Below are 22,000 nucleotides of genomic sequence, written 5' to 3'. Positions count from 1 at the left end.
TCACTCGAAGAAAAGAAAAACTTCCTCTCACGTTCCTCATTCACCATTTAATATAAAACAAGATCATGCCTTGGTCACTACCATAGACAGTTATGTAGAACCTCATTTTTACCGCACAAAGGACCCACTGAAAAGCTCCAAAAGCCAGCTGAAAACAGCTCGATAAACTCATTGAAAAATAGCCCTTAAAACATCATTGATACCCAGCCAAAACAGTCCGACAAACCACCAGTTTCGGGTTCAGTGAGGTTCGTCAAACTCGGGTGAACAGCCCAATTTTCAAGTAGGGTCAGCGTGCTTTTGTTTTTCTCTGTAAACCGACGCTCGGGTCCGTTATTAATATAACGAAGAAGGTTTTACTCCATTAAAGGTCCATCTTTTACTCCTTTGCTTTTAAATTTACCATGAATGAATGCATTTCTTTGAGATTCCGTAATTACGCTAATTGAATTTGAGTACTACCTTTAATGTATTGGCATGTTAGCTTCATTTTGAGGTGGATTGATAATTTCTTTACATTGTTAATTTGAAAGTTAGCATGAGAGTTCAGATTTATAAAGCAAGAGTTGAGTTGGCTGAAAACATGAAAAATTAAGAATCTTTTTTTTAGACTAAAAACGTTCTCTGTTGATCTATGATTTAAGCGAGCAAATGGTTGAAAACACATGCGACGTGGATTAATATTTAGAAATCGTGTTCGTTTATTTAGTTAGTTATAGGTTTGTTTCTTTTGGCTTGATATGAGGGACTTGGGTTCCCAGCATGTTTTCTTTGTTTTGTGGAAACAAGTAAGTTTGAGTAAGGATAAAAATATTTTACTGTTTGCATCGTATACTTTTCGGTGCCTTCAAATGAGTGTTAATATTCAGAGAATGACCCTTTGAGTTTGCATGATTGGATATTAAATATTAGGCAATAATATTCTTTAGGTTCCATTCATAGATTGCCTATTTTGATTTGCTTTGATTTTAAATTTTTCTTCAGCCTTTATTAACTTTCAATGGCCTAACTAATTAATTGAGAGCCCGAGCAAGATGGGATACGAATTTATTTCAAATCCCGTCGCAAAGTTGAAAGAAAAGAGTTGAAAAAATAATTTTAAGGGAGCGAGATAGGTTGTGAACATGCTTTAAGACCCGTTGTCAAAAGAGTGAAAAATAATAATAAGTCTCGGATTTTAGAGACAAATAATTACCTTTAACGCTAGATGAGCTTTAGGCACGTTTCAAGACGTTTGTTTCGATTAAGAATGCGGTTACGCATCTTATTTCGAGACGTTTTTTTTATAACTCAAGGATGCGGTTACGCACCTTGGCTGAACTCGTTTTAATAATTAATTGCGTTTCGAATAAGAATGCAGTTATGCATCTTACTTTGAGACGCTTAAAAGATTCGGAATGCGGTTACGCATCCGGACGCTTAAACAACTCAAGGATGCGGTTACGTACCTTGGCCAAACTCGTTTTAATAATTAATCTTGTTTCGATTGAGAATGCGGTTACACATCTTATTTTGAGACACTTAAAAGATCTAGAATGCGGTTACGCGTCCGGATTAAGATTAATAAAAGTTCAACAATAAAAAGTACAAGCAAATCAAGGCTCGGGACATAATTTATCCAAAAATAGTTTAAGCTAAGTATAAGTCGATAAAGCGACCGTGCTAGAACCACGGGACTCGGGGAATGCCTAACACCTTCTCCCCGATCAACAGAATTCCTTACCCGGTCTTTTGTTTTCGCGGACCAATAATAAAAGAGTCATTTCCTTTTGATGGGGATTCATAAGGTGACTTGGAACACAAAAACTCAATTCCAAGTGGCGACTCTGAGTAAATAAATAATCCCTTTTTCAAAACCGTCACTTCAAATGGAAAAACCCTTTAATAATAAAAACTTGCGCGTTTATAGCGCGGGGGCGCAAAAAAGGGGTGTGACAGGAGTGAACGATTACATCCGTAAAAAGTTGTCCAACAAAATGGTGTAAATTAACATCGGTTGGTTGAACAAGGGTGGTTCCTCCACTGCTAAAAATATAGATACAGACATGGCCAACTTTGTTTGTCTTCGATCGGAGCTAACTGCTTTTTAATATCTTATGAAACTAATGAAAATTTCTTTGTTTATTGAATATTAAGCACAAAAAAAAAGGCATTATCTTTTTTCTTGTATAAAAATTTTAATGCTCACCGAAAAATGCTGCTCAAAGGGGTTACCATTCCTATTTAATAAATGGAGGAGGTATTGTCTCCCATTTATTAAAGGTTAACGGAATTAAGTGAAATTTACTCAATTTTTTACATGGATATATAACATTAAGGAGTCGTTTGGCAATATATTTTTTTTTCTAAAACATTACTTTTGTTATATAGTAGAATGATTCTTTTGTTAGTTTTTATCTAACTTTTTTTCAGGTGAAAGACATGTTCAAACACAAGCTCAGCTTTCAAATACCATTTTTCAGCTTCAACTTCAAAAACTTGTTTTCCAAAGTTTCAATCAAATTTGTGTCCAAACGCCTACTAAAATAAATTCTCTAAGGGCCTAACTGTAGTTTTACCAACTAAAAATAGGAGGAAATTGCAATTTATTCAATCTCTTTTACAATATGCTGTTGCCTTATGGATTTCACCAATTTAAGCATCAACTAAGACAACTTAATACGCCATCCATCAAAGAACTTTATAGGAGTACTTTACATTAATCCTCAGGTGAATCGTCTTCTATATTTCTCTTTTTTTTCTTTTACTTTTACTTGCTATTTTCTTCATTGTTAACACAACTAGTGTGCTTTTATGGTTTGGGGTTCTATAGAATCTTGAAATCAAGATTGCATTTTTATTTTCTTGGTATAAAAATGCCCCCATCCTCAGCACTCCACACCCCCATCCGCCATAGCATTTACCTAGATTATGTACAACTGTTTTTGGGACAATATTTCTACTTACTTGCCAAACACAAGAAATAAGTATGAAAACCACATAGTTTTTTGATGTCTGCATAGTGTGTACTCTAACCGGACAATTTGGAGATTTTATTGTATTCTTGTTTAGTTTTTGCAGATTATTGTTGGCAATCATTTAATATTATGCCTTCAAATGGCAAAAGGCAACAGTTATCTCCCCCCGATATACTTAGCAACATTCCCGAGAGTGTAATTGATGACATTCTAATGAGGTTGCCTTTACAAGAAGCTGTGAGGACAAACATCTTATCAAAGAAATGGAGACACAGCTGGTGCAGACTTCCATGACTGAGGCTTGATGAAACACTTAATTTGGAAAATTAAAAAGTCTAACATACCCTACAAGTAACTTTACAAAGATTATCTACCACATTTTGACCCTTCATGCAGAACCAATTACAAAGTTTACCCTCTCCATTACTTATTTGCATGGTTGTCCTAATATTGACAACTTGTTTTATTTCCTCTCTAGGAATGGCATTCAACATCTTGTGATTGAACTTCCATACCGGGGTAGATACAAATTGCCACCTTCACTTTTCGCATGTTCGCAATTGAGGCATCTGTGTCTCAAGCATTATCTAATACGCCGTCCACCAGTCTTTAAGGGATTTGATAGGTTAATTACCCTAGAACTAAGTGAAGTCGCAATTTCTTCTAAATTGCTTGGGAGTTTAATCTCCCATTGCTTGAGATTTTGGTGCTGAAAGATTTACGTAATTCAAACCACATTGAAATTAATGCTCCCAATCTGAGGTCATTTTTTTTCGAAGGCAACATAAACATTTTACATCTAAAAATGTTCCCCTTCTTTCAAAAGTTACATATGAGCCTACAACATTTTCGGTAGAGGCAGAACATGATCTTACCAAGATTTTGGCCTCTATTCCTGCTCTCGAGAATCTCTGCTGGAATCAGTTATGGGTAATGTTGCTTCATGACTTAATTGTAATGCATTTTCGTAGATGTACCATCTTGGGGTTTGAGTGATCCTGATTTTTGACATTTTCTTCCTAGGACGTGGATAATGTACTAGCTGAAGCTATACCAACAAGGCTTCCCTATGCTCCTAACTGTCTTAAATGCCTTTGCATGGCTTGGGTACTCTGGGAGATTTCTTTGATCTTTCGTTTGCTCTTTGCTTAATAAGAAGCTCTCCAAATTTAGAAGAAATTGAAATTGAGGTAGTTAATGATGTTTATTTTTCTCTCTTCCTCTTTTATGTGTTTTTCGTATGCAACAACTTTCTTATTCTGCATGCTCATCAGATTAGCAATTTTAAATTCATGGGTTTTTCTCGATCTTTCTGAGGTACGTGTTAGTAGTGATGAGGACTGTTATGAACCTGTGCCCCAGGATGTTGTTGATGAGATTCGTGCAAGCTTCTCAGATATAACATTTAATCAGCTGAGGAAAGTTGAGTTTTACGATGTACTAGGAGCAGAGGCTGAAATGCAGCTTATCAAGGTTTTATTGGCCAAGTCTCCAGCACTGGTCAGAATGGTAATCAGGCCATGTGAAATGGAAAATAAAAAATCTCTCAAAGTACTCGCAGAGATAACAAAATTTCAGCGGGCGTCATCTAAAGCTCAAGTTGTGTATAATATCGATTAGTATCCATATCACAATCCTGCTGGATCTTCACGAGTCTTCAATCACATCATGATCTTTAGCTAAACTGTTTTGGAAGTTAAACATGTGAATAGAAATGAACGTTGATGCAGTAGTAAGGCTGTGTTTCGCCTTTCCCGTAAGTGAATCTGGACGAATGTTTTGACTAATCTGTTTCATTATGCTTAGTGGGAACTGGTTTTTGCATTTCATGCTTGTTCTTGAAATATCTATGAAATGAGACTTTTGGTTTTTTATTTCAAAGTTATTCTTATGTGCTAAATTCTTTGCTTGATGAATTCGCTTTGGCAAGCTTGATGCATTTTCTCCACAAACAAAACTCATAGCACTTGCATAAGTAACAAAATTTAACCGGGCATCAACTGAAGTGGAAATTGTCTTTTAACTTAGACTGCAATCCTGTCTAAAAATGCTCTGTCAGTAAAAGGTTGTCCTTTTTCCTATTTGGCGATTGACGGATTCAGTGTGACAATGCTGAGGGTTTAAATTTTATGCTTGTTATCGAATGACCTATGAAATGAGACATGACATGAATTGGCACTGATTGTTTGCTTCAAGGCTTAATGCATATGCAGCCCCCTAAAGTTCTACCTTTTTTCCATTTTGGCATCTTAACTAAGCGTTGTTTATATTGAACCCCTGAACTCGTCCTTAAGTGTGTCTATCAAACATAATCAGACTTACATAGCAAACTTTTGCAATAGGATATATAGAATTATCCTTAGTATGCGCAAGCAGATATCCAGTGAGTTTCATTAGTGTCATTTTCTTACTTAATTACCAACTTCAAGTTCACGCGCCACGGTTTTTTGGTTGATCATTTTTTAATTGATTTCTAGTAGGTGTTATTGTTTTGTTGCATTTAGGTAGTCAAATAATTGAAAATATTCTAAAGAAGACAATCTTGTTTGAAATTTCTGGAAATAAAGAAAAATATATGGAACTTTTAGTAGTTAAAAACTAAATCAAACAAACAATATTGCTCCGTAGATGTCTCTCTTCTCGCTCTTTACTACTGGTTAAAATATTGTATTTTCAACGTTTACAGGAAATAGTCAAAGATACTCTTAACATATTAAAAATGGTTCAAATTTGCTCTACTTCCATCTATTGGCCCTAACGTTAATTTTTAGATTAAGAATGTTCTTCCTTCCACCTATTAGGCCCCAATTGCCCTTACCGTTAATTTCTGGCTTAAAAATGCCCCTCATTTTAACATAATTATGAGATGACACATGTGGGGCTTTAATTAATAAGTGACATTAATTTATTGCTCCATGTGGCCCTAACCATAAATAACCCCATCCATTCTGGTTAATCCAAAACAACTAGAAACCATTTGTTCATACCAAATTTTTTCAATGTTTCACGTTTTGCGACTGAATAGATTAAAAAGACAATAATATCATCTTTATTTGAAGCTGCAATTTTTGGCTCAAAATCAATGCAAATGAGCTTCAGTTGATTGAAGATCTAGGTTCAACTCATCTTCTTTATCCTTGTTATGAATTCTTAAAAATCTAGACTCGACAATTAATTTCAAACAAATAAATTTTGATAGGTTAGGTTAGTTTTGGACTGGTTTCAATATCCACATGGACCAATAAGTCAGTATCATCTATTTAATTAAAATCACGCATATGTCATCTCATAATTATATTAAGAGCATCATCATTTTTAACCGTAAAGGACAACTTGGGTACAATAGGGGGAAGGAGAGACATTTTTAACCCCAAAATTAACATTAAGCCTATGTTTGATGGTCGTTACCCATGGCCAACGTTTCATAATGTATAGTATGATATTGTACTGTACTGTATTAATGAATATAATGTCTGGATTGACTGTATTAATTGTTGTAGTTTAATAACATTTTTATTGTTTGGTTTGACTATATGGTACTATATAATAACATGTAAGTTTTATTAAAATACCCTTAACCCTTAATTACAAACTAGTTTATATATATTAATAAAACTAAGATAAAAGATAAAATAGGAACTTTAAAAAATAAGTAGGTGGTGGTGGTCATTGCGTGGGTGGTGGGGGTGGTAGGGCAGGGAGGTGGGTGGGTGGGGTGGGGGTATAATGGGGAAATGAAATACGTAACCACGCAAAAATCACCAAATTCGTTATTACAAAAATTGAATTTTTTTCACAGTTATATAACCACGGAATTACAACACCATACAACATAATTTTAGAATCAATAGAAACAAATATGATTTCATAGAAAACAATACATTAACGAACCACGGGAAAGAACCATCCAAACTGGGGGTAAGGGCAATTGGAATCCGGGGGAAGGAAGACAAAATTAAACCTTTCCAATACGTTAGACATGTTTTACCCTAAAATAGATTCTACAAGGGCCTAACTATGGTCTTATTACAAAACTAAAAAGAAGGCAATGGCAATTATTCCATTTTACCATATATATATATATATATATGCTGACGCCTTTGATTTAACCATGTAAGCGTGATCTCTTCAGTTTCTTCACATTCATTCTCAGGTTCATCTTCTTTTTCTTTACTTACTGTTCTCTTCGTTGTTAACAGAACTCTCTGCTTTTATGGTTCTGGTTCTATAGGATTTTTAAATCAAGATTGTATTTTTATTTTCTTGGCATACTTAAATCAGATAAAATTTAATTGTGGTTTGCTTAAAATCTGATGGGGTAACGTTGCCATGCATGTGGTGTATTGGTAGGTCTATCATGGATGTGTTTCAGCAGTGGCGCAACCATGATTTTCGCTAAAGGTTGAAATATAAAGAAGTAAACGGAGTTTAATATATAGTATATATACATAAAAAATAAATTTTTTTGACCTATCTACACTGGCCCCACGTGCCCGTTGGGCCAATGCAAACTAAACATCAATTTGGAATAAGAACCCACGGTACCTGACCAAAAGACATAAGGAGAGTATTAAGAAAAGGAATCCGGTCTTTGACAATCCAATCTTAGCTACTTTTGTCCCGTTTAAGCTGAACCTAGGATTTGTGACTATAGATTGGCACTCCTTACGCAAATCCAGTGTACGCCACTGTTTGAAAACAATTTTTACTGTGTAATTACGAAAACAACAATTAGATGCTGAAGGAAGTGTCTAAGTGTTTGTTACCTAGTGATGTATAATGTTACAGTAGAAATTAATTTTTCAGTACAGGAGAAGATTCTTTTGTCAAATTAAGTTGTTCTGCTGTGGATGTTTGCGCAGCTATAGGTTGTATCATTATGGTAAAATGAACTCAATAATGCTAGTATTGTCAAAAATATCCCAAATAGTGGATATCCAAAATATCCCAAAATATCCCAAAATATCTCAAAATATCTCATTTCCTGTTTCTCTATAAATAGGATGCACAGATGTAATGTTGAAAGAGCAGAAGTAAGATAATCTGATATCTCTCTACATATTCTCTCTCTACATATTTCTTCCGTATATTTACTTTATAGTTATTATTTTATAACACGTTATCAGCACGAGACTCTGTCATCTCGAGCAAATACTTTACAAGCCTCGAAGGTATTGATTTCTTTGTTTTCCATTACTAATGGCAAATCTTTCTAGACGTGAATTTGTAGCCTTAGATATATCCGGCAATAGCTATATGTCTTGGATTCTTGATGCCGAGATTCACCTTAATGCGATGGGTCTGGAAGACACCATCAAAGATAAAAATGAGGCATCAAACCAAAACCGTGCTAAGGCAATGATATTCCTCCGCCATCATCTTGATGAGAATTTAAAAATGGAATATCTCACGGTTAAAAATCCTCTTACGCTGTGGAATGATCTGAAAGATAGATATGATCACCTGAAGTTGGTCATACTTCCACAAGCATGTTTTGATTGACTCCATTTAAGGTTCCAAGATTTTAAATCTGTTAAGGCATACAATTCTACTATGTTTAAAATTATTTCTCAATTGAAATTATGTGGTGAAAATATTACTGATCTTGATATGCTGGAGAAAACATTCTCCACTTTTCCTGCCTCGAGTATGCTCCTGCAGCAGCAATACCGAGAGATGAAGTTCAAAAAATATTCTGATTTAATCTCACATCTTCTAGTGGCTGAACAACATAATGAATTATTGATGAAAAATCATGAAAGCCGACCCACTGGTACTGCCCCATTCCCTGAAGTGAATAAGGCAAATTTTCGCCATTCTAGGCGTGGAAGAGGTCGTGGCCCCAGTCGTGGTCATGGTCGTGGTCGAGGAAGGGATTTTAATCATGATTCTCGTTTTGCACCATATAATACCCTTGACCACCAGCAGTGTAAAAGGAAGGATGAAAAGCATGAAGTTGTGCAAAAGAAAAATTCAGAAAATAATTGCTTCCGATGTGGAGGAAAAGGGCACTGGTCACGTACCTGTCGTACGCCAAAACACCTTGTTGAGCTATATCAATCCTCCCTCAAAAGGGCAGAAAAGGATGCCGAAGCAAATTTTATTTCTGAAGATAATGTTGAGCCTATGCATCTAGATGTGGCAGATTTCTTTGAATTCCCTGAAGGAAAAATAGATCATCTGATCGGTGATGGATCTGTATTAACTTAGATATTTCATACATGTCGTTTGTATTAGCTATTGTGGTTATGTTTCCATATATATGTAATAAAGTGTGTGTAATACTTTGTCTAATCAAAATATCTACTTCGGTGTTTACTTTGCCTATTCTTTCGTTTTGAAGAATATATGGAAAATCCTCAAATATTATTTGGATCAATGACCAATCATGAAGATATTTGTGTAATTGATAGTGGAACAACGCATGCTATATTCAAAGATGAGAAATACTTTTCTTACTTGCGTAGAAAAAGGGGAAATATTAATACAATTTTTGGTAATAGAAATTAATGATCAAAGGCTCCAGAAGAGCTAATTATTTATTTACAAGTATCATGACACTAGCAGTGTCCAAATAATATATGATTATGGTGAACAAATTAATGTCTCTCGAAGAGCTTATATATGATAGTACCATTCATCTCAGATCATAATTATTTCGATCGGAAAATAAATTATAGTAAACCTGAAGTTTACTAGCGAGAAAAATGGTCATCATATTGAGACTACAGATGATTGGAAGATTGAATATCTCCAACTTATTACGGGTAGGGTCGCGTGTGTAAAAGCGTTACCCGAGCATGATGAGATCGCATGTCACAATAAACCAGAAGTTTTGACATAAAATTTCATGCAACAGCAAACCAGAAGTTTATTAAAAGAAATAGCACTCGTCATAGTAAACTTGAAGTTTACAGGTACAGATAATTTTATCAGTTGACAAGACCATTTTGATCGTCCTGATTTAAATCTGATGTGCTAATTGAGTATTAAAAACATATTGAAGAACTAGAAGATTCTTCAAGAATTTGTTTGTGTTGCTTGTTCTCATGATAAGTTGATTACACCAGCTAATGTTGGGACTGAATCCCCAAAATTCTGAAAAATATAAAAGGTGAGTGTGGGCCCCTTCACCTGCAATGTGATGTCTTAAATAGATGCATCTATGAGACGGTCACATGTATGTTTATTGTCAACTGGCAGTTTGACATTTACAAAGTTGCTTGCTCAAAATAATTGAGTTGGAAGCACAATTTTCAGAATATGTAATCAAGACAATGATCTTGATAATGCTGGTTTATATCTAAGTTGGTTTGGCATTGGATGCCTCCTGACCCAACTATTTCATATTTCATCTGCAAAATATGCTCTTAATGTCCCTGAAGGACAAAGTCTACAACGTGCATGGAGCATGGTAGACCAATCGGTTCCAAATATAATAATCCTTGAAAAAGGGAGGAACAAATGATCATAATAAGGAGGCAATGTGCTCTTGAAGAGCTACGACATAACACTTCATAAACCTTATGGGAGGTTCAGGTACCTGAAAATAATGAAGTGATGAGATCTCAGTAAGTTATGTCGAATTGCGAACCGATACAACATGATATCTTCTCGACAATATACAATATAGCGCGCAATATTGTATAAGGTTGTAAGGATTTGATTTCTACGTCTCTTAAAGCATGTTGACGTAGAATAATTACCAAGTAAAATGATGCATCTTGGTAGACGTAATGTTTATTGGGCCAGCAGTCCAAACAACAGAAGATGTCACATTATTTATACTGATGGATGCTGTCATGGCCTATGTGGCTTACTTGATGAAATTTATATGAAAATTCCTGAAGGATATAAAATGCCTGAAGCATTTGGTTTAAAGTCTCGGGAAATGTATTCAATCAGATTACAAAGATCATTATATGGTTTAAAACAATCAGGGCGTATGTGGTATAATCGCCTAAGTGAGTACTTGATAAATGAAGGATATATAAATGATGCCATTTGTCCATGTGTTTTTATTAAGAAAACAAAATTAGGGTTCATAATACTTGCTGTTTATGTTGATGACATAAACCTCATTGGAACTCCAGAAGAGCTCCAAAAGGCGATTGAATATTTGAAGAAAGAATTTGAGATGAAAGATCTCGGAAAGACAAAACTCAGTCTTGGTCTGCAAATTGAACATTTCGCAAAAGGGATCTTTATCCATCAATCTGCCTATACTGAGAAAGTTTTAAATCGGTTTTACATGGACAATTCGCATCCTTTAAGTACTCCTATGATTGTTTGCTCACTTGAAGTGAGCAAAGATCCGTTCCGACCTCAGGAAGAAAACGAAGAGCTACTTGGTCCTGAAGTACCATATCTTAGCGCAATAGGTGCACTTATGTATCTTGCTAATGCTACAAGACCTGACATAGCATTTTCTGTTAATTTGCTAGCAAGATATAGCTCTTCTCCTACACGGAGTCATTGGAACGGGATTAAGCATATATTGCGATATCTGAAGGGAACTAGCGATATGGGTCTGTTTTATACTAACAAAGGTAGTACAGATCTTGTTGGTTATGCAGATGCAGGTTATTTATCTGATCCACATAAAACTCGATCTCAAACGGGCTATCTGTTTACATGCGGAGGTACTGCTATATCATGGCGATCGACCAAGCAGTCCATTGTTGCTACTTCTTCAAATCATGCTGAGATAATCGCTATTCATGAAGCAAGTAGAGAATGTGTGTGGTTGAGATCAGTGATACATTTCATCAGAGAAAGATGTGGCTTGAAGTGTGATACAAAAATACTAACAGTATTATATGAAGATAATGTTGCATGCATAGCTCAATTAAAAGGAGGTTTCATAAAAGGAGATAGAACAAAGTACATTTCACCAAAGTTATTTTTCACACATGATCTCCAGAAGAATGGTGATATTGATGTGCAACAAATCCGTTCAAGTGACAATCCTGCAGATTTGTTCACTAAATCTTTGCCAACTTCAACTCTTGAGAAGATGATATTCAAGATTGGAATGCGAAGACTCCGACATCTGAATCTTGGTCTTCGTCAGGGGGAGTGAAATACGTGTTGTACTCTTTTTCCCTTAACCAAGTTTTGTCCCATTGGGTTTTCTTGGTAAGGTTTTTAATGAGGCAACTCTCAAAGCGTATTATTAGATATGCGCACTCTTTTTCCTTCATTAGGACTTTTTCCCACAGGGTTTTTCCTAATAAGGTTTTAACGAGACACATCATCTATTAATGGATATCCAAGGGGGAGTGTCAAAAATATCCCAAATAGTGGATATCCAAAATATCCCAAAATATCCCAAAATATCTCAAAATATCTCATTTCCTGTTTCTCTATAAATAGGATGCACAGATGTAATGTTGAAAGAGCAGAAGTAAGATAATCTGATATCTCTCTACATATTCTCTCTCTACATATTTCTTCCGTATATTTACTTTATAGTTATTATTTTATAACAAGTATAACATTATTATTCAGTTTTTTGTTGTGTATTGTGTCTTTACACGTACCAAGACACCTCCAGATTATATACATTCAGTGTAGTCAACGGCATTCTTAAAGCGGGCTTAAGCCCTGAAGCAAAGCTCAAAGCGTTTCGCCTCACTTTATGTGCGCTTCAGTGTCATCATCAAGGCTCTAAGACATACTTTTCCCCAATGAGCCTCTCTTGAAGAGGTGACACAAGAAAATTGATATTTCACTTTATCGTAATATTGTTACACTTTCTTTGTCCATGTATTTGTCATTCATGCTTATTGTAATTAGTCTTGGACTAAACATATATAAATTTGTATTTTAGCACCATTGCGCCTTTTTCCATTAAATCCCACACTTTATTTGCGCTTTGCACTTAAAGCCCCAGTCGACCTTAGAGTTTTTTGCGCTTTTCCCTTTTGATAACACTGTATACATTGCTAATAAAGCTACTAAGATTAACTAGGCTATGCAAATTTTAATAGTAAAGCTATTAGTACAAGAATTAATAAATAAAACGAAAAGTTAGTAAAGCTTTAGTAAAGCTACTAGTTCGATGTCAAATCTTGCTGAGTTGGAAAACTTTTTTCTTGTAGCTATTGATTTCAGTTGATAATGTCATTACTTATAAGCAGCAAAAGATAATGAGATCCCTGTTTTTGTTCATTTAGTTTTCCCTTCTAAATAATAGATCTTAATAATATTTTGGATTCATGAAGTATTGATGTGATTCTTGCTGTAAATTTAGCAAGTCATGGTTATTAAGAAGATATTGATGAGTCATTTTAGTATAATGCACCTTTTAATTTATTTGTTTAACAATGTGAAAAGCGGTTGGGTGCTGTCCGTGTAGTGTGTACTCTAATCGGAATGTTTGGAGATTGCTTAACTATTGTATTCTTGTTTATTTTCTGCAGAATTTTGTTGGCAATCATTTAATATGGTGCCTCCTAATGGGAAAAAACAATGTTTACCTCCGCCCCATGTACTTAGCAACCTTCATGAGAGTGTAATTGGTGAAATTTTAATGAGGTTGCCTTTACGAGATGCTGTGAGGACGAGCATCATATCGAAGAAATGGAGATATAACTGGTGCAGACTTCCACAACTGAAACTTGATCAAACACTTTGGGAAACAACAGAGGACTTAACATCCCCCGCAATTGGATTTGCTAACATTGTCTATCCTCTCTTGGCCCTTCATACAGGACAAATTACCGAGTTTACCCTCGACATTCCTGATCTGAAAACATGTCCTAATATTGACAATTTGATACATTTCCTCACAAGGAATGGCATTCAACATTTTGTTCTTAGGCCTCCGTTAGGTGACCGATACAAACTGCCTTCTTCATTTTTCACAAGTTTGCGTTTGAGGCATTTGACTCTCCAAAGATGTATAATACGTCCTCCACCAGTCTTTAAGGGATTTGATGGGTTAATTAGCCTGGAACTAAGTTATGTTGAAATTTCTTCTGAATTCCTTGGAAGTTTAATCTCCCATTCCCCGTTGCTTGAGAATTTGGTGCTGAAAGACCCACGTAATTCAAACCCCATAGAGATTAGTGCTCCCAAGCTAAGGTCATTTGTCTTCCTAGGCAATATACATTTAATACAAATGAAAAATGTCCCTCTTCTTTCCAATGTTTCATTTGAGCCTACAGAATTTCCTGTAGACGCGGAACGCGATCCTGCCAATATATTTGAGTCTGTTCCTGCCCTCGAGAATCTCTGCTGGAATCAATTAATGGTAATGTTGCTTCATGACTTAATAGTAATGCATTTTCATAGATGTACCGTGTTTTGGGCTTTGAGTCATCCTGATTTTTAATATCTTCTTCCTAGGTCTTGGATGCTGGACCATTTGAAGTTATACCAACAAGGCTTCCCTTTGCTCTTAACTGTCTTAAACGCCTTTACCTATCTTGGATTACTCTGCGAGAATTCTTTGAGCTTTCATTTGCTCTTTTCTTGATACGAAGCTCCCCATATTTGGAAGAAATAGAAATTGAGGTTGCTGATGATGTTTATTTTTCTCTCTCTTTCTCTTTTATGTGTTTTTAGTATCCAATGACTTTCTTATTCTGCATTATATATTCAATTTTAAATTCAGGCTGATGGGTTTTTCTTAATGTTTCTTAGGCATTTGTTAATCCCTGGGACACTATTGATGAGATTCCTGCAAGCTTCTCAGATATGACATTTAATCACCTGAGGATAGTTAAGATTAACAATGTAGTAGGAGCAGGGGCTGAAATGCAACTTATCAAGGTTTTACTGGCCAAGTCTCCAGCACTGCTCAGAATGATAATCAAACTATGTCTAATGGAAGATAAATCTTTCAAAATACTCGCGGAGATAACAAAATTCCATAGGGCTTCATTTAGAGCAAAAGTTGTGATAATGTAGATCAGTATCTATATCACAATTCTGCATTATCTTTGCGAGTCTTCAATCAGATCATGATCTTTAGCTAAAATGTTTTGGAACTTGAAAGTGTAAATAGAAATGAACGTTGATGTAGCAGTACGTCTGCGTTTTGCATTTGCCACTGTGAAGACTATCAGTTTGGGAACATAAGTGAATCGGGATGGATGTTTTTGACTAATCTGTTCTAATGTGCTAAGTGAAATGGTTTTTACATTTCATGCCTGTTCTTGAATGATCTATGGAATGAGACTCTGATTATTTATTTACAGTAATAATTTTATCTCATATTGCTGAATGGAGTTTATCCTTTTTTTCAAGGCATAACGTACTGCTCTAGGTAACTAATCTTTTGATGAATTCATTGTGGTCCTCAAAGTTATTTTGATTTTTTTTTCTTTTACTTCAATTTGATTTGATGATGACATGAGTTGAGCTTAAATGAAATAGTGAGAGTTAATAATTCATATAGTCGACCCTGATTGAGCTGCAGTTGTTGTTTTATTAAATGTTGAGACATTGTATTTATTTAGTTGAAAGTACGTTGGAGATACATAATCTTTTACCCGCCCGTCTTTTTTTCTCAATCATTTAAAAAATAATTGCCATTTAGATTGCACATAGGTTTAGATTCGAGCAGAGCCCAAACGGGTGAGGCGAAAGCTCCACTGTTCTGAATAGCGAGAGAATGAAATCCGATCAAATTGACCGAGATTCTCATCACCGAGATTCTCATCATCTGTAACGATGGGCTGGGTATCCATGTCACATAACCTTTCTCTAGCCAAGAATTCCATATTTCCTTTTCTAACTTATTTTATTCCAAAGTAGCTAGTTTTGATTGAGCTCCTGACCTTTGACTTACCTGATTCCTAAAGAGTACTGTTGGTTGTGATTTCTCAGTTTCAAATTCAAATGGTTAGATAGATTTTAATAGTTTCACTGCGTTTTACATTACTCACTTTGTTTTATTTATATGACACTATTAGTCTATTTAAAAAACAAGAGTAAATTTCACTTAAACCCCTTAATCTTAATGGTCAGAAAGGTCAGAAAATAATATCCTTTCACCTTTTGAATGGGAACATAATCCCTTTGAGCAACATTTTTATATGAGAAATATGGTGCAGTATTTATAAGCTGAAACTGAAATTCAACAATATTATTCTTACAAGCTCAAGGTTACAATCCACATCCCAGAAATATTCTCACTCAAAACAGGAAAAAAAAAAAAAAAAAACTCAGCCTAAAGGTCAGTTGTTCTTAAATCTTTTTCCTGTACAGTCAGAACATATCCCATGCCTTTATCATCTTCCATATGATCATATATACAAGTTCAATCAGATCCTACCGTAGACGAAAGTCTGGTATTTAAGTGGAGAGTAGAGGAACAGGTCTATCATCCACCGAGTTTCGAACCGTCTGCCACTGGCCCTCGGGGATTCCTCGGTTATTAAAAAAAACAAGCTCATAATAGCTAAGATTGTCTTTTTTACTATATCACCTTGGCCCTGATAGTTCCATTGCTTGGACAAGCAATGAAGAATCATCAGTAAGATCAGAATATCTTTCTGACGAGGAGAACTCGTTGGCTCTGCACCTGGCGGATTCTGCTCTTTGAGAAGCTTCCCATTTCTCTGCAAGTCCATCTCCTTCGAGCATTCTCACCACTTCTGACATTTTTGGTCTATGACTAGGTTGATATTGAGTGCATATCAGAGCTACTTGTACCATTTCCTCAAGCTCGATCCGATCATATTTGTCCTTTAAGTCCTTGCTCACCAGCACGTCAAGCTTTTTCTCCTGATGAATCTTCTTTACCTGCAACAAATATGCACATTAATATTGTCAATCCCAACAAGAATCAAGATACTCTTTTTTTTTTTTTTTGGGTCTTAGTTTTACCAAACACAGAGTTTAAGAATGTAAATAAGACCTTTGAATCTTGTGATCTTAAACTGAAACCGTGCATAAATTATCCTCGTAATATACAAAAAAAAATACCCTTTGAATCTTGTGGTTTTAAACATGTCTAAGACATTTCTATAAGGGAATGTCGTTAAAGGTGAAATGCGAATGTTGAATTAAAAACATACTAAATATAGAAAGGTTGGAAGCATTCTTTTTTCTAAGCAGAGGGAAAGTAAGGCAATTGAAACCTTCTCATCACATCGTGGAATGTGCAATACTTACCCAATCGAGCATAGCGCCTTTTTGATTTGCAGCTTTACCGAATTCAAGAGCTCTCTGGCCAGATATCAACTCTAGCAGGAGTATCCCAAACCCGAAAACATCTGTTTTATCTGAGGACTGTCCTGTAGAGAGATATTCAGGAGCTATATGTCCTACAGTTCCCCTAACTGCAGTCGTAACATGTGAATCGCGATGATCCAGTAGCTTTGCCAATCCAAAATCTCCCACGACAGCCTCACAGTCATCGTCAAGCAATATGTTTGCAGCCTTCACGTCCCTGTGAATAATCTTGGGATCACACTGCTCGTGTAGATATAGTAAACCCCTTGCAGCTCCTAATGCAATTCTTTTTCTTGTAGTCCAGTCCAATGGTGGCTTTGCTGCAAGAAACGACAGAAAAACAGCAGCCGTTTAGGACAAGAATAGAGAAACAAATGGCTTCATCAACTATCAATTGTATACTCCCTCCGTCCCAATTTACGTGAAGGTGTTTGGCTTGGCACGAAGTTTAAGAATAAAAGGAAGACTTTTAAAACTTGTGGCCTATAACATCTCACTGAGGGTAAAATGGGAATTTCTAAGTTAATTTATTACTACTAAATATATAAAGGGGTGATTCCTTTTGGAGTACTTTTTTTGGTTTAACCATCAGGTATTTGAAGTCCACCAGTTTGACTATTCAGGATTCACCCGGGTAAGCCCACTGCTGGTTAAGGGCGACGGGATTTCAACCATCCCACCATACTTTTCGATGAAAATTGCATAATCTTTAGTTCTTTAAGGTTGTTTTTACCTTTGAGACGAGAAGCAACGCTTCCATTAGACATGTAAGGGTAAACAAGAAGCCTTTCAGTAGGTGTCATGGAGAACCCATACAGATGGAGGAGATTGCGATGCACTGCCAAGCTGATCATTTCAACTTCAGTTTGAAATTGCTTGTCTCCTCCAATTGCACTCCCGTCTTTGAGCTTTTTTACAGCAACAATTGTGCCATCACTAAGACAACCTTTGTAGACGTCCCCAAAACCGCCTTTCCCGAGTATGTTCTTGTTGCTGAAGTTGTTTGTGGCAGCTTGAAGTTCCCTAAATTGGAACCTCCTCAAGTTTCCCAAGCACACTTGTTCATGATGTTGTTCTGAAATTATCAACAATTATATTAACAAAATTTGTTCTCCGAGTTAAATCAACACATTATTAGTACCTTGGTACTTATTTTAGCCTATGTTGCTCGGTTACGGTTCTGAGTATATGACATATCAAGAGGTCGAATTTATCGTCACACAAATTTTATTATTCAGGGGTACTGATCAGCACATTTTTCTTCTTGAAAAATAACTTACATTTTTAGTCAACAATGCAATTTAACTCGATTTCTATTTTGATTTTATTAGCTAAATGACCTATGGTTATCGCATAACTATGAATTGTTTTTATTTTTTATTAATTAAAGTTTTCATGGTTTACTAGTTACTTCTAAACTTCACTGACCCAGTGCTGTGATGCGGCTTGCGTATTTGAGGACCCGACACGGGTGCAATGGTATTTTTTGAAGGATTTTCGAGCAACATAGGTTTTAGCTATATGTCAGACTTACCATTGATGTCAAAGAAAATTTGCTTGTTGTGCTTTTGTCTCCACCAAAGAAAGAAACCAAAGCCAATAATTAGTAAGCAGATGCATCCAAGACTTGTCCCAAATGCTAAGGCAACTTTGTGAGTTTTAGGTCTTCCAAAAGGCTGAGCATCTGAGATATCACAAGAGATTTTTCAGTCAGGAAAATGACTATACAAATTTTTACATGATTTCATCAATGGAAATTACCACCAACAACAACTATACGCCTCGGTCCCAAACATCGTTATTATTTAAAACAAAAAAAAATTAAGAGGATGATTCAAGATTCTTACGTGGTGAGTTGTTCAAAGTTAAGGGCATAGGCATGGATGTTGTTGTCCCATTGCATTCTGGTTCTTTCCCAGTTGGACATATAATAGGATTTCCCAAAAGGCTGCATCAATGAGATACAAAAAAAAAATACCAGCAAATTAAAATATAAAAAAACGATTTCTTTTCTCTAATCTTAAGCAACGGGAAAATACTGAATTTCAAAGAATTGTTCAAGAAACTTACTTGAATGTTTTAGCCAGAAGCCTTGGCACGGGACCACTCAAATTGTTAAATGACAAGTCTCTAGAAAAAACAACAATAATCCCATCAGAATATAATCATGAAAACAGCAAGCATGAAAAAGAAAAAGGGCAGCCCGGTGCACGAAGCATTCCACGTTCACGCAGGTATTTCCGCGACTCAAACGCGTGACCTATAGATCACAAGGAGACAACTTTCCCATTTCTCACATGAGAAAATAAACAAAGATAAATGAGGCTAAGGAACTTACAGAAGAGTCAGTTGAGTCATATTGGACAATTTCAAAGGAACAGCTCCACTAAGACTATTGTTGTTTAGTCTCCTATATAACAATTAAAAAAAAAAACATTAGTTATTGTAATTTAAGAACTCACTTTTATCTCAAGATCTTTTAAAATTTCTTTGCTTACAAGTATTGGAGGCTTTTCAATTGAGCTAAAGATGGAGGGATTTCACCAGTGAGCTGATTATCAGAAAGATCAATTGTTTTAAGTTTTTGAAGCATTCCAAGTTCAGTTGGAATTGGCCCTGATATATTATTGCTCTGCAGAAGCCTGTAAGACACAAATATTTACAACAATATTAGTATACTATTTTTCCATTTTCTTGAATCAATCATTTGAAATTTCAATTTTTTTTCATATAAAGTACTCACAGTAGATCCAAGTGAGTTAAGTTGTGGATGTATGGTGATATTTTCCCAGACAAACTTTGGCTTGGACTTGCCCTGCAGAATTCAACAAAATTAAAATTCCTAACTATTTTTAACATAATTTTTCTATTTTCAGAAAGACTTTCATTTGTTTCAAGGCCAAAATCATAAAACTAGAGAATACTCATGAAAATTTGTAATCCCTCCACCCCTTATCAGAGGTCTCGGGTTTGAGCCATGTGTATTGAAAAAATCTGTTAGGGAGCGCTTCCCTTAAACGGGTCTTACGCGGTTTGGATTAAGCAGGCTCTAGTGCAGGTATCGAACGGCGGGTGGCAAAACAAAAAAAAAGGAAAATAAAACTTGTATACTTACAAGCCAGTGACAAATTTATCACTTGAACAAGTGATCATAGTCCAGCTACATGGATCAACAGAACTGTCATCCCAATTCAAAACACCATGTGGATCATGCAATGAGTTCTTGATCTCCATTAAAGCTTGCACTGCCCAAAATCAACATACAAAAAATAAAAAGGAAAATAATGAATTTCTTTATATGTTTAAAAAATTGATCATATCTCATTCCTTTCAAAATTTTCAGAAACCCCATATAAGTTTAAACTAAAAAAATTCTCTCAGTTTCAATCTTTATGAGAATTAACAAGAACTAACCTTCATAATTAACACCACTAGGTGTAAGCATAGCACTTGAATAAACCAAGAAACTCAATAATACTACAAAAGCAAAAACACCACTGATACTTCTTGTTTCCATTGGTCTTAAAAGTCCAAGAAACAACCTTAAAAAAGAGCAAAAATGAGAAAAAAAAATTATGAAAGAAGAAATTTGGGACTTGGTTTTTTTAGTTTGATTTTTGGTAAGACTTTCAAACCAACCCAAAAAGACACAACTTTTATTCAACAAATATGAAGCATTGGAAAATGGTACAATTCTTCATTTTACAGAAACTTACACTCACTCACTCAAAGTCTCAAACAGCTTTATGTCAGAGTTTTTTGGTGGTTAAAAAAGTGAGAGCTAAAACAACATGCCAGCCACTTTTGTTCAGTTAAGCAAAGTATAAATATAGTAACTTTTCTGTAACCAAAAAAAAAAAGTGGGGGTGTTTATTTAATTAACCCTGTCTTGATAAATTCAAAAGGTGGTGAAAAAAGAAAAATTCCTTCAATCATACATTGGTGTAGAGGGAACTTTCACTGTTTATTTTTTTAAGAATTACTTCCTCCGTCTATGTGATATAGTTTGACTGAGCACAGAGTTTAAGAAAATAAAGGAAGATTTTTTAATCTTCTGATCTAAGACAAGCCAAAAGATATTTGTATAGTTATATTTCATCTCGTTAAACATAAAAGATAAAATTTAAAACTAAATTATTATCAAATAAAAAAGAACAGATTAAAAAAAAAAAAGTATATCACATAAATAAATTAGAGGAAGGAAGTAAAATGATGTAAATGGTATTTGAGATTTGAGAATCTGACTGTTAAGCACTAAAATGATTATTATTAAATATTTTTATTCTGAAAATTCTTTTTGTGGGCCATGGGGGTTAGAGTAGGGGTAAGTAGGACATGCTTATTGGGATTGCTTCAATATATGCTGAACTTTAATTAAAGAAACAGGGAATCTAATATTCTCTGTGAATTTTGTAATCTGCAAAAAAATTGTTATTTTAGGAGAAACTATTCATGGATTTATGTGCAGACATACTAACACTGACCTCTTTCCCAGAATCCAAGGACAGTATTTGCCTAGACTACAAATGTGAAAAAAATTAAATTATTAGTGTAAATTATTTTGTAATAGCATATTACTTATCATTTTTATTTATCGGTTAAAACTATTGTGAAGACTTACTTATAACTACTTTATCAAGGACTTAGTTTTGATTATATTGTTTATATAGTTAACACGAACACTGGTGCGGAGCTACAATTTTGCTTACGGGTTCGACAGAATTCATAAGTTTTGATCCAATTTATGTATGTGTTCATAAATTCACTTATATGTATAAATAATTTAGCAAGAATCCAGTAAATTATTTTTTTTTAAATATCAAAACACATAAACTCAAAATTGTAGCTCTACCCAT

At 35.0% G+C, this 22,000-nt stretch overlaps 3 protein-coding genes across 4 annotated transcripts; 2 read left to right on the top strand and 1 right to left on the bottom strand.

Annotated features, from left to right (window-relative positions):
* Positions 1–4,619, top strand: LOC132642822 (uncharacterized). 2 transcript variants are annotated; one of them, XR_009583350.1, is made up of 4 exons: positions 1–370; positions 3,061–3,887; positions 3,981–4,147; positions 4,320–4,619. XR_009583350.1 is itself a non-coding variant. In XM_060359849.1 (3 exons), exons 2-3 carry the CDS (start codon positions 4,046–4,048, stop codon positions 4,575–4,577), a joined length of 360 nt encoding a protein of 119 aa, XP_060215832.1. In that variant the 5' UTR covers positions 1–370; positions 3,061–4,045; the 3' UTR covers positions 4,578–4,619. The 2 variants fall into 2 exon arrangements, 1 of the variants encoding a protein (XP_060215832.1); XM_060359849.1 differs by having other exon boundaries at positions 3,061–4,147.
* Positions 4,620–13,404: 8,785 nt separating this feature from the next.
* LOC132639910 (F-box/FBD/LRR-repeat protein At1g13570-like) lies at positions 13,405–14,873 on the top strand. The gene is made up of 3 exons (XM_060356297.1): positions 13,405–14,214; positions 14,310–14,489; positions 14,607–14,873. The coding sequence occupies exons 1-3, from the start codon at positions 13,405–13,407 to the stop codon at positions 14,871–14,873; spliced, it is 1,257 nt and encodes a 418-aa protein (XP_060212280.1).
* Positions 14,874–16,016: 1,143 nt separating this feature from the next.
* LOC132641876 (protein NSP-INTERACTING KINASE 1-like) lies at positions 16,017–20,936 on the bottom strand. The gene is made up of 11 exons (XM_060358968.1): positions 20,559–20,936; positions 20,260–20,389; positions 19,888–19,959; positions 19,643–19,786; positions 19,483–19,554; positions 19,215–19,274; positions 18,992–19,092; positions 18,679–18,828; positions 17,878–18,219; positions 17,085–17,464; positions 16,017–16,712 (listed from the first exon to the last, which is right to left on the bottom strand). The coding sequence occupies exons 1-11, from the start codon at positions 20,659–20,661 to the stop codon at positions 16,392–16,394; spliced, it is 1,875 nt and encodes a 624-aa protein (XP_060214951.1). The 5' UTR covers positions 20,662–20,936; the 3' UTR covers positions 16,017–16,391.
* Positions 20,937–22,000: the final 1,064 nt, after the last annotated feature.

This window comes from Lycium barbarum, chromosome 5 (assembly GCF_019175385.1).
Source record: "Lycium barbarum isolate Lr01 chromosome 5, ASM1917538v2, whole genome shotgun sequence".
NCBI classification, from domain to species: domain Eukaryota; kingdom Viridiplantae; phylum Streptophyta; class Magnoliopsida; order Solanales; family Solanaceae; genus Lycium; species Lycium barbarum.
This window is presented reverse-complemented; position numbering and strand designations above follow the sequence as displayed.